Source organism: Suricata suricatta, chromosome 5 (assembly GCF_006229205.1).
Source record: "Suricata suricatta isolate VVHF042 chromosome 5, meerkat_22Aug2017_6uvM2_HiC, whole genome shotgun sequence".
NCBI lineage: Eukaryota > Metazoa > Chordata > Mammalia > Carnivora > Herpestidae > Suricata > Suricata suricatta.
In genome coordinates this window covers 115,182,876-115,204,041 of record NC_043704.1, presented here as the reverse complement: position 1 = coordinate 115,204,041, position 21,166 = coordinate 115,182,876, and the positions used below count along the sequence as shown (strand labels likewise).

At 33.0% G+C, this 21,166-nt stretch overlaps 1 protein-coding gene across 3 annotated transcripts in view; it reads right to left on the bottom strand.

The window, feature by feature from the left end:
- Positions 1-229: 229 nt before the first annotated feature.
- The window catches only part of LOC115292164 (phospholipid scramblase 1-like), a 30,735-nt gene continuing 9,798 nt past the window's right edge, over positions 230-21,166 (bottom strand). The window contains exons 2-8 of one of the 3 annotated variants that reach the window (XM_029940095.1): positions 17,724-17,882; positions 14,745-14,787; positions 11,178-11,398; positions 9,172-9,333; positions 4,739-4,891; positions 4,578-4,618; positions 230-331 (exon numbers count right to left, since the gene is read on the bottom strand). In XM_029940095.1, coding sequence (XP_029795955.1) covers positions 262-331; positions 4,578-4,618; positions 4,739-4,891; positions 9,172-9,333; positions 11,178-11,398; positions 14,745-14,787; positions 17,724-17,816 — 783 coding nt within the window. In that variant the 5' untranslated portion in view covers positions 17,817-17,882 and the 3' untranslated portion in view covers positions 230-261. The remainder of the gene's footprint in view (positions 332-4,577; positions 4,619-4,738; positions 4,892-9,171; positions 9,334-11,177; positions 11,399-14,744; positions 14,788-17,723; positions 17,883-21,166) is intronic. The other 2 variants (XM_029940096.1, XM_029940097.1) reach the window with 2 other exon arrangements.

Here is a 21,166-nt window from a genome sequence, read left to right as displayed (position 1 = left end):
AAATATGCGGCGTGTTGCTCCTACTGCCTCGGACAACAGCTAGACATATGAATGAGGCCATCTGGGAGGAGACAGTCCCCAAGCAATCTGTTAACTGACTGCACTTGCAAGAGAGAACTCAGTCTTGACCTGGAGAACTGTGCAGCAGAATCCCGGCTAAATCAAATGATCCCTTCAAGTTCTTAAATTATAGTATGGTTTATTATGCAGAAAAAAATTATACAAATAATTTTGGTGAAGTAAAACTTTATTTAAATATTCTCAGTGAAAGTCGTTTAATTTTGCTGAAAGCTGGCAAAACTTAGGGCCAGACTTCAAAGTACATGTAGTCCTAGAATGAAAATGAAAAATAAATGTAATTAGGTTGATTTTTAAGGTACAGGCCTTCGACATGAGAGTAATTTTGGGGTCCTATGTTATAATAATGTGGTAATAAAACCTATTAAAGGAGAATTCTGAGGATCAGACCTATAAGAAAACAACTTCTAAGGGAATAAGAATGAGTGTTTGTCTACTCTCGAGCACACCAAAATAATAAATTTAGTCATAAAGGACCTAGAAAATAGCAACCAATTCTACTTCATTTTTTAATATATGTTTTCATCATATGTATCAATTATAAAAAGGATAAGAGAAGAAAAAAAAAGTTGTGTTTCCAATCCCCAAAAAATCTACCACTAATATTTTGATTTAAATTCTTTCCAGACACACACAATTGGTATTATAATATGCTTATAACCTACAATTCTTACTGCATAATGTAACCTGGGTATTAATGCCATTAAAATTCATTTACCAAACATTTAGTTTGAGTCTAACGTTCTGTTTTAGAGATATCTTATAATGTGTTTTTAATAAATCTCATACTTTAAATTTTAAGTTGTTTTAACTTTTTTTATTAGAGTGATGTTTGCTACATATAGTACACATTGCTGTTTACTAGAGTATGCATAATTATTTGTGTGCATTGGTATTAGTTTTCAAGAAGAAAGTAATGCATATGAAATATATGAACATTAAAAATTTTAAAGGATGTTTTCAGTTTGTGCCACAAAATTGTACCTATAGATCATGATTACTTGATTTCCTAAACTTTCATTAGCATTGAGACTTTGTCACTAGAAAAAATAAAAAGAGATATTTCATTGTTTTTTTTTTTTTCTTTTTTTGCTTCTCTTCATATGGTTTTGAAAACATTTTCTTATGGCTATTGGTTATTTATATTCCCTCCTTAATAGATTAATGAATTACTTTTTTATATTCTTTTTCCATTTCTGTTGGGAATTTGATATTTTTCTTCACATTTAAGTAGATATTACTCCTTGACCATATTTGAAGCACATATTTCCTTTATTGTTTGCTATCAAATATTTAATATTATAATTTGTTTTAAGGTACAGAAGTTTTGAGATATTATAATTTAGTAGTCTGTTACTTTGCAATTATTTACTTTAAAAATTCTTTTCCATCTAAAGACCAGGATGAGTGCTGTTTATTCATTTATCTTTGGTCAATAATTTGCCATCTCCTTCCTCATGTTTTCTTTGGGTTTGTTCTGTTCTTTTATTAACTTTTTAGAGATGAATACTTAGCTCATTGATTTTCTACTTTTCTTCTTTTCTTCAGTAAGTATTTACAGTTATACATTGCTCTTTAATGTTACTTATATTCCAAAAGTTTTGGTGTGTAATATTTTAGTTATGATACAATTTGATATTTAAAATTTCTATTATGTGTTACTTTTTACCCCTGAGTTATGTACACATTTCCATACATACAAAGTATTTTAAAATATGTATCTTTATCTATGTCTATTTAAATGTTATTTGCTGTGACACCAAGGTCCAAGTGATACCATTTCTCTAATGTTTTGTTGTTGAGACTTACTTCTTGGCCCATTATGAGAATAATTCTTGTAAAAAGCTTTTTTTGAGAACAACTTATATTACCTACTTGTGTAACACATTTCTACATGCATCCAGTAAATCAATCTTGTTACTTTTTTGTTCAAATTTTAAATGATTTTATTAATTTCTGATTCCCACACCAAGTAAAACTTGAAATGGGTACAAAATTTCCCACGATGATGATGAATTTGTCATTCTCTAATAACAATATAATTTTTCTCAATGTTAAACACTGAGAAACATTGTATAACATTGATCTTAGGGGCACAAAAATCAAGAATTATTATATTTCTTTTGAATGGAACTTTTATTATAATGTAGTTACCTTCTCTATCTCTGTCTCTAATGTTTTTGTTGTTTTAAAATCAAGTTTTTTGGTATTGCCGTAGCTTTACTAGCTTTTATGGTTAGTATTTTTCTATTATACATTTACTCATCTTTTCTTTCTTCCGTTTTTTTTTCATTAATTTAGATTTGTCAACTATTAAGAACCTAGGGGTAATGTAAAAACCGAATTTAGGGGTGCCTGGGTGGTTCAGTTGGTTGCACACCCAACTTCTGCTCAGGCATGATCTTGTGGTTGGTGGGTTCAAGCCCCACATCGGGCTCTGTGCTGACAGCTCAGAACTTGGAGCTTGCTTTAGATTCTGTGTCTCCCTCTCTCTCTGCCCCTCCTCCATTCATGCTCTCTTTCTCTTTCTCTCAAAAACTGAATAAACATTTTTTTTAATGTTAAAATCTAATTTAGCAATTTCTATTTTTTAACTTTCATGTTTTTCCCATTTTCATTTATTGTGATTATTGTAAAAAATTGTATAGAATACATTAAATTGATACCTTGATATAACTGAATTATTACTTTCTACTATATTCATTTTCTATTTCTGTTTGACCAAGTTCTCTCTATGCTTTTCTTTCTCCCCCACCACTGCTGAATAAGTTTTGTTTGTCTCTTTTCTTGTATTTCATTCCCATTTTCCACTATATTAGTTTGAAATTGACAGTCTTTTTGTTATTTCAGTCATTACCCATGACATTTTAATGTGCACATTTAACTTATCTCCTGAACAATATAAAGACCTTAGAACATTTTAATTCTTTTTTTTTTAATTTTTTAAAATTTATTATTGAGACTGGAACAGAGCATGATCAGGGGAGGGCAGAGAGAGAGAGGGAGACACAGAATCCAAAGCAGGCTCCAGGCAGGGGCACCTGGGTGGCTCCATCGGTTAAACCTCCGCCTTCAGCTCAGGTCATGATCTCGTGGTTCATGAATTCAAGTCCCACATCAGGTTCTGTGCTGGCAGCTCAGAGCTTGAAGCCTGCTTCAGATTCTGTGTCTCCCTCTCTGTCTGCCCGTCCCCCTCTCATGCTCTGTCTCTCTCTGTATCAAAACTAAAAAAACAAAAAACAAAACAAAACAAAACAAAACAAAAACCATTAAAAAAATTACAACAGAAACAAAAAAAGCAAAGCAGGCTCCAGGTTCCGAGCTGGCAGGGCTTGAACTCATGAATCGTGAGATGGCGACCTGAGCCGAAGTCGGCCGCTTAGCGGACTGAGCCACCCAGGCACACCTAGAACATTTTAATTCTAATAACTTCTCATAACTCATAAATTTTTATTAACTAAGTATTTTTGTTTTTCATTCTTTGCCCTTGAAAATTACATATTTGCTATTATTTTATTTTTTAAAACATGTTTACATTCACAAATACGGTTAGCATTTTGTTTTCTCATGAATATTATTGAACCTCAGAGGATCCTTTTCAGAGCATACTTCTTTTTCCTGAAGTGCTGTAAACACTTTACAACAATCTATGTGTTGTAAAATTCTGGCTTTCTTAAAATGCGAATTTATTTATTTTACTTTCATCTTTAAGATATAGTCTTGAAGAAAGAGAATTTGAGAGTGAAAATTGTTTTTTTATCAGTATTTTGAAGATATCATTGTACTGTAGTCTGGCTTTCACTGTTTCTGTTGAGAGGTCAGTTGTCAGTCTTATTGCTTGCAGGTGATTTGTCTTTCTTTGTGGTTACTTATTTTTCTCTGCTATTCTGCTTCACTCTTAACATCTATATATAGATGGTAATTTTAAATTGTAAAACTTAGGATATTTGTCCTTTACACATCACTGAATTCATAGTTCTTGGTTCTGGTTACCTGTTCTATCTTATTTATGACTCTTGATTTTCATGTTGTTTTGTCTCTATTACATTATGAATCATTTTCTCTACTGTATTTCTTTGTTCCCTAGCTTTTTCTTTAGCTATATTCAATCTACGAGTTAACCTGTTCGTTTTTCTGTTTCTCCAAACTTTTAATACTATTTATGAAGCAATGTGTGACCCAGCCCTGCATATATCTCTTCCCATTTTCTACCATTTCATTATATTTAGAGAATGAAGGTAATTTCTTATGTTCATTTTGCCCCTAAAAGCCTATTATATTCAAGAGCAATATTTTCCTTTTTAAAATGTCTACATATCTATAGTTTCCAAATTAACAATGATTATAAGAAAATATAAGATTTTTAAATGTGGGAAATAACAGTTAAGTTACAATGAACAAGCCATTTTATTCCTATTTTCAGCTATTTAGTCTTGTGTTTCATCAAGGCAAGGATATCAACTTCAGTGATCATGGTTTCAGGACAGGCTAATTTTTACCATGTGAAGACTGAATCCATGATGATCTTGAGGACTTGGAACTAGACCAAAAAACACAGTTTGCAATCAATATAGATGTTTTGAGCAAAAATATTAGCAAAGGTACAATGGTAATCCTAAGAAATATAGTTTTAAGCTAAACAAAATGAAAATAGACTCACAATGAGGAAACTTGCTCCAAGCATCAGTGCTTTTATCTTAACATCAAGATTAAATGGAAATTGGATTCCAAATGTATCAGCATTGGTGATCATAAATCCAGCCCATTTTTTTGAAATTTTGCCAAGAACTATTTCTTCATCCAGAGACAATAACTGAAAGAAAGATATATATATATACATATGTATATATATCATCTTAGATAAAACATCTGAAATAAAATATAGGTATTCCTACCTAAATTTTAGTAATTAAATATGACCCATACAAGTTATAATCATGCTTTTTGCATCCTGCAATAAATAGAATGTGCAATATGGCCACATAATAATATAGAAAAAACACCTACAGACAATATCTATCTAGAAACACCTATGATAATATCTATCCATCTATCTGTCTAAAATATCTAATGTGCAATATGGACATGTGATAACTTAGAAAAAACACCTACAGACAATATCTGTCAATCAAATTTCATTTTCTACAACTGATTATATAGTCCACCTTGAATAACACAGAAGTTAGAGGTGCTAACACCCCTAGGCAGTTGAAAATCTGTGTATAACAATTGATCCCCAAAATCTTAACCACTTATAGCCTACTATTGACAAGAAGTCTTACTGGTAACATAAAGTCAATTAGTATTTTATGTTATATGTATTATATACTGTAGTCTTACAATAAAGTAAGCTAGAAAAAAGAAAATGCTATTAAAAAATCATAAGGAAGAGAGAATATGTTTACACTATCATACATATATTTATTGGAAAAAAATCTGCATATAAGTGGATCTGTGCATTTCAAACCTGTGTTGTTCAAAGTTCAACTATATATGATATATGTTATTTTACATATGATAACTTACATATTACATATGAATTATATAAATATATATGCTTCATATATAATTGCTTAAATTTGACCTGAGAATCAATTTAACTTTAAATGAAAACCATTAGTTTTTCAGCTCTTTTACACAGTTAACTCTTTCTTAAGAGATCTTAATTCTCTGAATTCCTCTACCCTTTCTCATCCCCTTTTCTCCCTACTCATCTAAATTCACTAGAGCATCACTTCTCATGCCAACTAATATTTATCTCTCAATATAAGAGACATTTGTATAAGACAATATTTATGTAAGACAATACATTTATCTGTGATAATTCCTACTAGTTGTCTGGTAATGAATTCCATGGAGGAAAAGGTAGGCTGATGTAATGAAATACAGTTGGGAGGCGAAAAGAATGGGGGAGGTGGTAATTTTACAGGAAGCCTCTTAGGCAAAGCACCGTTTAAGTTGAGATTTAGAGATCAGTAGAAATTAGTGATCAGAGGAGTAGAGAGAGTGACAGCATCCTACAGGGAGTCAACAATACACGAAAAGGCCCTGAGTTTGGAGGGGCTGGAGCAAAGTGAGGGATGGAGCGAGTTGTAGAAAATGAGTAGGAGAAGAGAAGTATGCAGAGATGGATCCTACATAGCCTTGTAAGTAATGTTAAGGAATTTGGGGAAAGAAAAATATGGAAGGGTTTTGTATAACTTTGTCAAAATTTCTCCAGGGTTTTCAAACTAACTGACAATGCCACTCTTCTTCATCCTTAGCCTAATGTCTTATATTTTACATTGCAAAGAAAATAGAAACTACTGGACAGGAACTGACTAATTCCTAGAAAGTCATCTAATAACATAAACAGTCAATTAACATGTATTTTGTATATTATATTTATCATATATTGTATTTTTTTATTTTAGGAAGAGAGTACACATGTGGGGGAGTAGAGCAGAGAGAGAAAGAGAGAGACTTTTTTTAATGATTATCAATTTTGAGAGATAGACAGAGTGCTAGTGGGGGAGGGGCAGAGAGAGAGGGAGACACAGAATCTGATGCAGGCTCCAGGTTCGACACGGGGCTCAAACCCACCAACTGCAAGATCATGACCTGACCTGAAGTCGTACGCTCAACTGACTGAGCCACCCAGGTGTCCCATAAGAGAGAGAGACCATTAAGCAGGCTCCATGCTCAGTGCAGAGCCTGACATGGGGTACAATCCCATGACCTTGGGATCATGACTTGTGCTGCAATCAAGAGTTGCTCAACTGACTGAGCAGCCACTGGTGCCTTTCCTATACTATAGTTTTACAAGAAAGTAAGCTAGAGAAGAGAAAATGTTATTAAGCAAGTCATAAGGAAAATACATTTACATTAGTATTTTGTAATGCTAATTATTACAGAGAGACAGAGACAGAGAAAGAGAAATATCTACTTATAAGTGGACACAGGCAGTATTGTATCCGTACCAACAATCCTTACGTCCTTTTATGATGACTGATGAATAGGCTATTTCTGTGCCCGTTTGAGGCTTATTTCCTACATGTGTATTAGGCCCCATACCAAGTAAGAAACAGGATTCATCAAATATTTAACCTTTGCTGTTTCTCCACACTTTCCCTCCCATTTGGCTCCTTTCTTTTATATTCAAAACATGCTGGAATATACCTTTCATAAAAATACCTTCCTATCCTCTCTCTGCTCCCAGGACGGGCAAAGCAGTGAGGTAAGTCATACAAGTGCATAGTCAGTTTCTGTCTTAAATTTTTGTTTATAAATTTGTTCATAATGGATTTGCAGTAATTTTTTCTTTAAAAAAGATTACATTCAAGTATCATTTATCTTAATTATTAAGTTTTTTGGTGCTTTCGTAATTTTGTACCCAAGATAAATGGCTTATTTCCCTTATCATAGTCCCTGGTCCTGTAACTAGTTACTCCTTTATCTCTTTCTTCTTCTTTGTAACCAAGCGTCTTGAAAGGGCTACCTACATTCATTCACAAATTGACTTTTTCACAGAATTGTGACTTCTCTTTCTTGCTCATTCTTAGAGCTCACCCAAAGAAGGCCAGCTATAAAATGGCTTTGTTTCACACTTAGAAGAAAGAGAAAGTATTTTATACACTAGAGAAAGCTCTGATGATATCTGAAAAAAGTAGGATTTATTATATCATGTGAGATATAAAACAATACATGGGAAACATTTTATTTTTTGATGTCATTAATAATGAAACACTGTCGCTTTGGCTTTTAGAGTTCTATGCATAGGCCACTCTGGTCCATTGGTTTTCAACTTGAAATACAAAACAGTAGAGTCCTGTGTGCTCATTTTATTCAGGTTTTTCAACTAACCATGTTATTGTCATAATTCATTTTCTTAAATATGTTTTACTTAATCAGTACATGCAGGTGCCAATCAGAATAAGTATCACGAAACTGAATTAAAATCATTCTAGAGAAGGAAAAAAAATCAGGTAGACATGATTTCAGAATTTTTTAAAAAAGCAGTACTTTTTTCAAATCAAATATTTTATCAAACCATTGCTTAGTTAAATATGGATTCTTAAGCAACATTCCTATGTGTAGTGAGTTGCTTCATTTTGTTAACTATATTTAGTATTTTTAGTAATTAACCTCCCAAATTATTATCTGAATATTGGCCATAATCTGAGAAATACATCAGTAAGCACATAAACATTTTTTATTATAGTTTATTGTCAAGTTGGTTTCCATATAAAACCCAGTGCTCATCCCAACAAGAGTACATAAACAATTAACAAAATTGTATCATAACCCAGTTTCAGAATTTTATAAAAATTAACATGAATATATTATTTATAATTAATGCCCAATTATGTCATTGTTCATTGCAAAAAACCCTCAATTTTCTCTTTTAATATTCCTTGAACTATTAAATGCCATGCTTGTTGTTTAGTAACTACATACTTGAAATTTAAAAAGATGCCTTATGGGGTACCTGGGTGGCTCAGTTAAGCATCCACTTTGGCTCAGGTCATGGTCTTGTGGTTCTTGAGTTCGAGCCCTGCGTCAGCCTCTGTGCTGACAGCTTAGAGCCTGAAGTCTGCTTCTGATTCTGTGTCTCCCTTTCTTCTGCCCCTCCCCTGCTCATATTCTCTCTCAAAAGTGAATAAATGTTAAAAAATTTTTTATAAGGATGACTTATAATCATATAAGTGTGTAAGACTCAATGAAGCAAGGAAACTATGTGTTAGAAAATCAATTTAAAATATAGTCAAATTGGGACTCAGTCGGTTGAGCATCTGACTTCGGCTCAGGTCATGATCTCACAGTTCATAGGTTCAAGCCCTGTGTCTGGCTCTGTGCTGACCGCTAGCTCAGAGCCTGGAACCTGTTTCAGATTCCGTGTCTCCCTCTCTCTCTGATCCTCCGCTGCTCACGCTGTCTCTCTCTGTCTCTCAAAAATAAATAAGAAACAGAAAAAAAAATTCGTTTAAATAGTCAAATAGGTATAACATCGTGATAACATGTTTTTATCTTATTTTAATCTGATTTATTAATGTATTAGAAAATAATCAAATAATCAATTTGAACATGATTATAATTTGAACATATAATACTCACATTAAAATTTAGATCCTTGAGACAGCTGGAAACCATACATGGCCCTCTGATTTTCATTACGTCCTCCTTATTCTCATTTTTTATAGCAAACATTGGCAAAAATGGGTGAAAGGATTGATACACATATCCAATTTTTTCACCAGGAGGAGCTTCAACTTTTAGCTGCAAATGATTGAGAATTGTAGGATTGATCGAATGAGATTTATTTTGATTTGTAAGCAACAAATTAGTTACATGTTACCCATTAGTGTTTTGTATATGTGAACAGAAATTTCTTTGTTTAAAGCATGCTCCATATTTGGGAATGGACACAAGTGAAAAAACCGAGGACCTGGATATTGAAACCCCCAAATTGAGACCTGATGCTGCTGCACATTTACTACAGGAAATGTGGACATGTCTCTAGAGTCTCTGAAATTCATTTTCCATTTGCAAAAGGGGGATAGTTATATTTCTAAGGTGTTTATTAAGAAGACTTTTTAAATTGCCATGCCCATGGACTATGTTAAACCCCAATCACACCAACAACTATTCTGTTATCACTATGTGAAGGACTTTTATCCCTCCATGCAAATGTAAGTATGAATTCACTAAAACACTTAATGTTTATTGTGATGTAAAGCCCAGTTCAGAGATTGGTTGTAAAAATTATGGTGTACCATCTAAATGATGGGTTATTATCCAACCATTTTGTAAGTCTGGAAGAAGCCTATACATACAGATGTAATCTTCAAGTTACATTGTTTTGTGTTAAAAAGTGATAGAATATCTGCCAGTTTTGTTGAAAAGACACATGTATACCATACATATGTATGTATTACACAAATATTCATAGAAAAATGCTGGGAGAATAGTTAAACTTGTAATACTAGTTCCCTTTGAAGAGGAACACAGGTGGCCTAAAAAACAAGAGTTTGAGAGGCATTATTTCTCCAGAATGTATTTTTCTTTCTTTCTCTTTTTTCTCTTTTCTTTCTTTCTTTTTTTCTCATTTTTCTTTTCTCTTTGTTTTTTTCTTTTCTATTCTTTCCTTTCTTTCTTTTTTTCTTTCTTTCAGTTTTCTTTTTTCTTCCTTCTTTCTTTTTTCCTTCCTTCCTTCCTTCCTTCTCTTTCCTTTTTCATGTGTAAGTTTTCTGAGACTGCTAAGGTCAAGAATGTGGCAATGGTGATGAAGTTTATGAATCTCCTCAAAACTCTCATAGAAAAGGATAGGACAAGTATGATAGGTAAACAAAATAAAAGATAAATTCTTAATCAAAAGTAGATGCAAAAATTATAGCTCAACATCTCAAAATACAGGTAGATGTACTGAGACAAGTGACAACAAGATATTCCTGAGATCCTAGGAATCCTGATATCACTAACAAGAAAGGAAGGAAAGGGATCCCACTCAGTGAAAGTTCAAAGGACCAGTCTGAGAAACACAGCTGAGAATGAGATAGGACTTCATAGCCCTTAATCCGTTGGCACTCCATTCAAAGGCTAAGAAGTGCATGCAGAGAAATGCAAATAAAAACCACAATATTTTAGAATAGAAAACTTCTTGTTTTAAAAAATTTTTATGTTCTTTATTTATTTTTGAGAGACAGAGAGAGACAGTGGGAATAGGGAAGGGTCAGAGAGAGAAGGAGACACAGAATGTGAAGCAGGCTCCAGGCTCTGAGCTATCAGCACAGAGCCCGACACGGGGCTCAAACCCACGAACTGTGAGACCATGACCTGAGCCAAAGTGGACGCTTAACTGACTGAGCCACCCAGGGCCCCTAGAATAGAAAACTTTTAAAAATGTAAAGATCTGTGATCTTCATTGCCTGAAAAATATTTACAGTGTTGTGTATTATTCTCACTCTGCAGGTATGTGGTACAAATACATAATTCTTTAACATAGTTCATTCCAGAAAATTCTTTGTAGCCAAACCCAGTGCTTTAACATACTGCTCAGCGCTGACGCTTTTTTGAAAGAATTCAAATACATTCTAAATCATGTAGAAACAATATTTACTGACCTTTTGTACAGAGCAGTTTCTCCAGCAACAACTACTTCTTAGAGTTCTTTTGATAGTAATGACATCACGGCCTACATGATCATAAATTGTCATGGTAAAAGGTCTTGATGGTCCACAGAGATATCGCAGGAAACAATTACTTCTGTCTTCTGCAAAATAAATTCTCTGTCCTTGATTGTTCATAATTTCATATTTTTTGCTAGTTGCAAAACAACCGAGAACTAAAAATGAAACAATGTGGTGTTTTATTAGTGATAGGAGACATGTAAATTGCCTATTAAATTATCTTCAAACATGCAACTTCTGTTTGGTAATATACTACTTAGTTCTAAGTCACTTATCTTCACTGGTATCTTAGTTTTGCCTTACAAAAACTAAAAGAGTTGTGCTAGCTACTCTCTGATCCCTTTACTACTAAAATTCCATATACAGCTTTTTTTAAAAAAAAACTCATTTGGAATTTCTGAGAAATTAACCCTATTTACTGTCATTTTACTATTATGTTTTGAGTTATGTTAAATTTTACTCCTCTTCATGTTTTGTTCCTGAGGACATGAAAAAGGCAGTCAGTCTTTAATCTGGATAGTAGAACCCAAGAAAAAATATTTTACTGATGCTTAATTGAAGGAGACAGTAAACACTCATATATTATCCACATAAGATAATAGATTCATCTTGGGGCACCTGGGTGGCTCAGTCAGTTGAGCATCCCACTTCAGCTCAGGTCAGGATATCGCGGTTGGTGAGTTCGAGCCCTGCGTCGGGCTCTGGGCTGACAGCTCAGAGCCTGAAGTGTGCTTCAGATTCTGTGTCTCCCTCTTTCTCTGCCCCTCCCCTCCTCACATTCTCTCTGTCTCTCAAAAATAAAGGTTAAAAAAGTTTTTTAATTAAAAAAATAATCAAATTCATCTCTTGTGCAAGCAAATGGAAATATTATCTTTTGTCCTAATAATTTTACTTCTGTGATCATATAGACAAAACAGTCCTAAATTTTTAAAAAGTGCTTTCTATACCAAATGTTCATTTCTGCTCTACTTAGGAAAGTAAAATGGAAACATAGTAAGTACCCAACAAGAGGCAATAATAGTATCCCCTTTGAGGATTATTGTATTGCTTTTTAAAATTTTGGGTTTAAGTATGGAAGTTCCTGAAAACATTAAAAGTTGAACTACCCTATGACTCATCAATTGCACCCTTAGGTGTTTACTCAAAGGATACAAAAATACTGACTTGAAGGGGCACACATGCACCCCAATGCTTATGGCAGAACTATCACCAATAACCCAACTATGGAAAAAGCCTAAGTGTTTATCAACTGATGAATGAATAAACTAGATGTGATATATGTATACAATGTAATATTACTCAGCCATGAAAAATAATAAAATCTTGACATTTGCAATGACATGGATGAAGCTAGAGTTTATTATGCTTAGTGAAATAAGTCACTCAGATAAAGACAAATACAATATGATTTCACTCATATTGCAATTTAAGAAACAAAACAAATGAACATAGGGGAAAGGGCAACAAAAAGAAAGAGGGAAGCAAACCATAAGAGACTCTTAACTATAGAAAACAAACTGAGGGTTGATGGAGGCAAGTGGGTGGGGGGGTTGGGCTAAGTGGGTAATGGGTATTAAGGAGGGCACTAGTTGTGGTGAGCACTGGGTGTTATATGTAGGTAATGAATCACTAAATTCTACATCTGAAACCAATTTGCCACATATGTTAACCAAGTAGAATTTAAATAAAAACTTGAAATTTAAAAAAATGTTGGGTTTTAAGATAAATAAAACCAAAAACTATTAAGTGAATAAATCTAAAAAACTTACATGGACAATGATTAAAAGTGATTTAAAAAATTCATCAAAGGAATATTTTTTAAAAGCCTTCAAAGGAAATATATCAGTAGTTGTACAAGGATAACATTTTTTCCTACTTTTTATTAAAATTTCAGATGTTTTTGAATGAGTATTTTTAATAAGTATATGTTACACTAATATACATTTAACATGTGTTTTAATGTTAACCTTTGAAACAGATATTTACAGAATTTCCTCATTTTTAATGATTTTTGTGGGTCTATGAACATAATTGTTTTCATATTATAAAAACATATTTGAAAGCTATTCATTTTTATTTAATGTTCAAAGATAAATCCTGATTCAACATTGATGAAAATATTTTGACTGCCTTTTAAATTTAATTTCTTCTTATGAGTAGGAATTATATATGCATGACACAAATTTTAAAATGCAAAAAAAATTTTAATGAACACACATACACAAACACATTATTATATGCACTACTTTGTAATTGCTTTTGATTCTTATCAATATACCTTGGAGCCATTCCTGACAATTTGGTAGAGCTGTCTCATTCTTTTAAATAAATGCACAATTTAAATTATATGAATGTATCATTTAGAGCAGTAGTTCTTACATTTTTAGCCTGCATCAGAGCCATCTGGAGGGCTTGATAAAACACAGATAGTTGAACCCCACCTCTAGATTTTGTGACTTAGTAGGTCTGTGATGAAACTTGGGAACTTGATTTCCAACATGTTCCCAGATGATGTTGATGCTGGTTATAGTTCCCTATAACATAGATGGTTAGGTTTTTCTTGATATTTTTGTGGCTACTCAAATTATAAGTATTATAAATTAAAACTATGACTGTTTCTATCCTATGAATTCTCACAATTGGTTTTTCCTTCTCTCATTAATTTTATGATCCCATACTATGTATTTTATTTAAGTATATTCATCCACATTTCAGGGAAAGCCCAGGCCTGACTCTTCTTTGATTTTCTCAAATGACTACCATGTGTCTTGTTCATTATAGGTATTCAGTGGGGATTCTGGAATAAATGGTCATTCATAAAATAAGTTCTTCAATGCAGGGAAGCAGGAAAAAAAACAAAGGAAACATTCATTTTTAATATACCAAAATTGAAAAGCTTTTATGAATAAAAGCAAACCATGAATGTCTATTTTAGTCTTAGGTTCTCTAATGTGTATACAAAGAGTCACAATGGTTATAATTTTTTTAACTAAACACTGATTTAATTTTATTTACGTGTATTATAGCCTCATGTAAATGAAACAAATAGATAGAGATAAATAGTTGCATTCTAAAGAATACGTTCTCAGGCTTGGGAGTGGAATTGAACTGCCCGAAACTTACCTGGATTCTGCTTCTCTCAGCAGAATTCCTGAAGGATCTGAAATCACTGCTTCTCTGAAATACCTGTGTCTGAGGAATTTAGGATGGGAAACCCCTTTTAGGAAATAGACCTACTGCTTAGCAAGACTAAAAATGCAGACTAGAATTTTCGGGAGTGATCTGGAGCCAATACCTTTGTACTATTGTATTTATCTTATCATTGTACTCTGTACTATTGTATCTATCTTATCATTTTCTATGGACTTGCTATATATTCTCATCATATTTCAAGGTTTATTATTCCCTAGTCACATGAAGCACTTTATTTATAGGGAATGGCTTAACTACAGCACTAGTTACATATACAAGAATGAATATATCAGCATGTTTGGCACATACCTTCCAGAAGGTCAAAACGTTGACACACTAGTAACTGATTTATCTAATAGAGTAGAAAATAAAGATAGATAGTATGAAGTCATTAAATTAAATGTAAATCACCCACCAATACACATATACATTAATACCTATATTTAGGACATTTAAAGTAATTGACCCATTATTGACATCTTTCTATTTTCTATCAAATGTCGTATATTAGTCTAAGGGTAAAGTGGTTTTGTTTTGGGGTTTTGGCCACCCATACAAAATTACTCTAAAGATGTTTTTATTGAATATTAAATAATTACGGGTACTGTTAGACATTTATCAGAAGCACAATTACAAGTTAAATTATAAAGAGATCTTAGCTAGAAACCCAAGCCCATCATGCAAGCAGATAAAGTTTTTCAGTGCTCTCTTTTGGCAAGAAGAGGATGTAGGGACAAAGTCTTCCATTCCATATGATAGATAGTGAAGACTAAAAGACTTTACAGGCTGTAAGCAATTTTCTGTAACCAAATTGATGGGTTGCCAGATTTAATAAAACAGAGCAAAAACACCAGAATGCTCAGTTAAATACAAATTTCAGCTAAATAATAAATAATTATTACTGTAAGTATATGCCAAATAATGCATGAAACATTAACCTAAAAATTATATTTATCTGAAATTCAAATGTATCTGAGTGTCTTGTATTTTATCTGGCAATCCTACAAATAGACAAAAGCAAAAAAGAAAGAGACAGATTGCAACTCCCTGCCAACTCATCAGTCGCACCAAGACTAAAAATAAAACAATATATATGCACCCTTATACTTATTGCAGCGTTATTTACATTAGCCAAGATTTGGAAGCAATCTAAATGTCCATCAATAGATGAATGGATTTTAAAAATGTAGTATATATATATATTTTTAATCCATTCTATATACATTTTTAATCCATTCATCTATTGATGGACATTTAGATACTTCCAAATATTACACAGCCATAAAAAGGATGAAACTGTGCCATTTGAGACAACATGATGGACCTAGAAGATATTATGCTAAGTGAAATAAGTCAGTCTGAGAAAGTCAAATGCCATATGATTCTACTCATAAATGGAATCTGAAAACAGGAACAAAACCAAAAACAAATGAAAAGCAGAATCAGACCTATAAATAGAGAAAAATAGTAATGGTTGCCCAAGGGAAGTGGGGTGTGGGGGGGTTGGGCAAAATAGCTGAAAGAGAGTAGGAGAAAAAGGTTTCCAGTTATGAAATGAATAAGTTACAGGAATAAAAAGCACAGTGAAAGGAATACAGTCAATGATATTGTAATAGTGTTGGGTATAACGGGACAGATGGTAGCTACATTTGTAAATGTATCACAAAGTACAAACTTGTCAAATCACTAAGTTACACATCTGAAATTCATATAATATTGTGTGTCAGTTATACTAAAAAAATAATAATGAACCAAAGAGTCACTATGTTCATTATTTACAAAGACCAATATCACAGTGAGAAAATACAATTACTAATCCAAATGCTGCTGCCAGGAACAATCTAAATTTCCTCAAAGCTAGTTCTGGAAATGTTTTTGAGAAACCTTGTTGATAAAAGTACCTTTTTAGTTTGTAGCTATCAAAGACAAACACGACTACCACAAAGACAAAAATACAAATGAGCTTGAAACAATGGAAGCAGAAGCAGGTATTAGATGCACATGAAGAGCTTAAAATTTTGTTTAATGAATATAGTGGTGATAGAGTCAAGGTCATCTAAGTGGAAGCTCTTAGCCTCAAAGGTTTTGATTCCTTTCGAGTCTTTACTGTTGTGTTTCCCAGCTTCTCACTGGAAGGAGCGTGGGAGTGTGCGAGGGAGACCTCACTACCAGAGCTTCACTGTGTTTCTCTACAAACACTGAATCACTAAAGGGCTTGCAAGGCAGTCTGCAGAAATGTGTAAACAGATAAAAAATGACAAAACAATCTGAATTCTGGAGCATGAGAAATCTGAAAAGATGGGTAACAGAGTGGGTATGGAGATGTGAAAACATAAAGCAGAAAAGAAAATGTGAACGAAGAGAGTCACAATGCAACCATCTGTGCACTGTGAATGTTATTTCAAAGGAGGCAGGACCCTCTGGTCGGTGTGTGAGACCTGTCACATGGGGGCACCTGAGTGACTCAGTCTGTTAAGCATGACTTTTAACCTGTTAAGCATGATTTTAAAAAGCAAGTACTTATTTTTTTCCCATTTTTTAAAAATTTACATCCAAGTGAGTTAGCATATAGTGCAACAATGATTTCAGGGGTAGATTCCTCAATGCCCCTTACCCATTTAGCCCATCTGCCCTCCCACAACCCCTCCAGTAACCCTTTGTTATCCATATTTGAGTCTCTTATGTTTCATCTCCCTCCCTCTTTTTATATTATTTTTGTCTCCCTTCCCTTATATTCATCTGCTTTGCATCTTAAAGTCCTCATATGAGTGAAGTCATATGATCTATTTATCTTTCTCTGACTAATTTCACTTAGCATAATACTTTCTAGTTCCATCCACGTAATTGCAAATGGCAAGATTTCATTCTTTTTGATTGCCAAGTAATACTCCATTGTGTGTGTGTGTGTGTGTGTGTGTGTGTGTGTGTGTGTGTGTATACACATCTTCTTTATCCATTCATCCATCATTGGACATTTGGGCTCTTTCCATACTTTGGGTATTGTTGATAATGCAGCTATAAACATTGGGATGCATGTAAAGCAGGTACTTATTTTCAAATTGACTTTGCAGGAAATACAATAGTAAATGACAATGTTATATTATTTACAATGTAAATTTACTACCAGAATCAAAATTAAAATTAAAATTAAATGTAAAAATCTAAATGTTACAGGTATAGTATTTAAATCTACAGTCCAAGTCAAAATGCTTTCCTATAACATACATTATATTTTGAAACAATCATATTCATGTTCTTGGCACTCCAATGAGAAACACATTACCATACCTGAATCAGATATTCCAATCCAGGTGGACAATCGGATATTGTCTCTGGTGTTTGCATCCATTGTGTTGTGGGTTGAAGATTACAAAAAGCCATGATCTAGATTATATAAATGCTCAAGATGTGGCAGATTGAAGAGATTTCTCTTTTTATCTCTAAAATCTAATATGAAAGAAACATCTGGTTTGAGACAAGAATCAACTTCAATTTCAGGTTTATTTTTCTTTATTTAATGGTATAAACATCACCCATACTGATTATTTTTATTGGTTTCAACCAAAATATTTAGATTTTTTTTATAGAGACTGTCTCTAAACTAAAAACAATAATCTCAGGAATACAAGAAGCCCAGTTGATGCCAGTATCATAAACTCTGTAAACTGTTATACACATTCCTATGTGGCCCTTGATTTAATACACCTAATTCCTTAGGTTCAGAATCAATCAATGATTAGATGGACTCTTTCCCTCCAGTGTTGAAAGACAAGACATATTATGGTGGACATGACAACATTTTCTTCTGGATAAAAATAGATAAAATTTTAATTTTAAATTGAGGTTTGGAAAGCCATCTATCTCTAGTTCTGTGATTCTAACAAACTTAAAATAAAAATATATGGACTCAAAATTTTCTTTTTGGCCCTAAATAAAGTTTCATTATTTGCTGTGTTTTCCTCAGGTTGTAACAGATTTAAACTTACAAAATAAATGCACAAACCCATGCTACCAGCTCAAAATTTAGGAGGACGATTCTAAGTGCTTATAAACACACTTAAGCTATTACAGAATTTATTACATTGTTTTGAAGCAAATATTTTAAGATTTACTCTCATTCAGGTACATTAAAATAAAATAAGGGGCACCTGGGTGGCTCAGTCTGTTGTTGAGCGTCTGACCTTGGCTCAGGTCATGATCTCACGGTTTGTGAGTTCAAGCCCCACATCTGGCTCTATGCGAATCACTAGCTCAGAGCCTGGAGACTGCTTCCAATTCTGTGTCTCTTTCTCTCTCTGCCCCTCCCCTGTTCACTCCCTGTCTCTCTCTTTCTCTCAGAAATAAATAAATGTAAAAGATAAAATAAAATAAGAAATAAATAGGAGATGACAACATAAATGCAAGATGAGCATCAATCATGATAAGAGAAAGATGTGTTTTGGAAAAACATATACTACAGAATATAAGAGTAATTCTTAAATAGATTGCATTCCAAGTAATCAGATTATGAAATTAGAGCTGAGATAAAGTGAAATAAAGAAAAGATGGTAGCAAAAGAGAAAAAATATATATTTTTTTAGTTTAGTTGTTTATTTGCATTTTTATGATTAAATTTCTGAGGAGCAGCAAACTGTTTTATGTGGCTAACACATATTACATTAACACCGGCAATGTATGAGAGTTCTAATTTCTCAGTATTCTTGTCAACACTAGTTATTGTCTGTCTTTTTAATTATAGGTACCCTAGTGGGTTTGAAGACATATCTCATTGTGGTTTTGATTTACGTGTCCCTAATGACTGATTTTGATGAACAAGTTTTTATGTGTTAGGCCACCTGTATATGTTTTTTGAGGAACAGTGTCATCAAATCCTTTCACCACTTTTACCTGTGTAATTTGTCTTTTTATTGCTGAATTGTGAGTGATTTTACACATTTTGGATTAAGTCCCTTTATAAGATATGCAAATATTTTTCTCCCATTGTTTAGGATGTCTTTTTACTTTCTTAATGTCCATTAAAGTACAAAAATTTAAAATTTTGATGTACTCCAATTTACCTATTTTTGTTGTTATTTTTGTTTGTGCTATAGGTGTCATGTCTAAGAAGCCATTTCTTAATCCTGGGTCCCAATGATTTATACTTCTGATTTTCTTTATAGTGCTTTGGGACTTATGTTTGGATATTTGATTACTTTCAAGTTAATTTTTGTGTATACTGTGAGGTAGGGGTCCAACTTTACTCTTATGCATGTGGGTGTACAACACCATTTACTGAAGAGATTGGTTTTTTTTTCCCTTCATTGAATTGTTTTGGCATCCTTGTTGAAACTCAGTTGGGCATAAATGTAAGGGTGTTTTTCTGGATTCTCATTCTGTTCCATTGATGTATCTATGTCTGTCTTTCTTAAGTACCAGTAGCTTTAGTGTGTAGAAGTTTAGAAAAGAAGAGTGAGTTCTCCAACTTTATTTTTTTTCAAGATTGTTTTGTATACTTTGGATACCTGACATTTCCACATAAATTTTAGGGCCACTTCAACAGTTTCTACAAAAAAGCTACCTGTGATTCTGATAGAGATTACTTGAATCTGTAGGTCACATTAGGGAGTATTTCCATCTTAATAACATCAAGACTTCTTATCACAAAGATCTATAAAATTTCATTCCTTTATATTTTCTTTAATTTTTTCAATAATTTCTGATTTTCAGAATTTGTGCATCTTTAAAAATTTATTCCTAAATATTTTTTATGCTATTATAAATATAATTATTTTCTTATTTTTATTTTAGAACAGGTCACTGCAAGTTTATAGAAATATAATTGGGGCACCTGGGTGGCTCAGTCGGTTAAGCCTCCGACTTCGGCTCAGGTCAGATCTGACATTCGTGGGTTCGAGTCCCGCATCAGGCTCTGTGCTGACAGCTAGCTCAGAGCCTGGAGCCTGCTTCCAGTTCTGTGTCTTTCTCTCTCTGCCCCTCCCCCTCTCATGCTCTGGTTCTCTCTGTATCAAAAATAAATAAAATATTTTTAAAAATTTATATAAAAAAGAAATATAATTGATTTCATGTCATTTATTATAAATACTGAAACTTTATAGAACTCATTTCTTAATTATAATAATATTTCAGTGGAGCCCTTAGGGTTTTCTATACAAGATTATGCCATCTCTGGGCATTGAGTAGGGCACTTGCTGGGATGAGTATTGGGTGTTGTATGGAAACCAAAATGACAATTTAAATTATATTTTTAAAAATATGTCATCTCCAAGTATAAAAAGGTTTATTTTTCTTTTCTAATTTAGGTGATTTTATCCAATTTTCTTGCTTAATTGATCTGACAATAGCTTTTAAGACAATGTACACAGACACACTGTGTTTTACTGCAGTTCACTTCATTGTGCTTTGCAGATACTGCATTTTTTACAAATTGAATGTTTGTGACAATGCTGTATCCAGAAAGTCTATCAACACCATTTTTCCAACAGCATTTGCTCACTTCATGTCACTGTCACATTTTGGTAATTCTCACAATATTTCAAACTTTAATTATTATTATCTTTATTATGGTGATCTATGACTGGTGATCTCTGATGTTACTATTGTAGTTGTTTTGGGATATGACAAACATTAATTGAGTAATTTTTTTGTGTTCTAAGTACTCCACCAACAGGCCATCCCCCCTTTTCTCTCCCTCTCCTCTGGTCTCTCTATTCAGTGAGACATAACAGTATTGA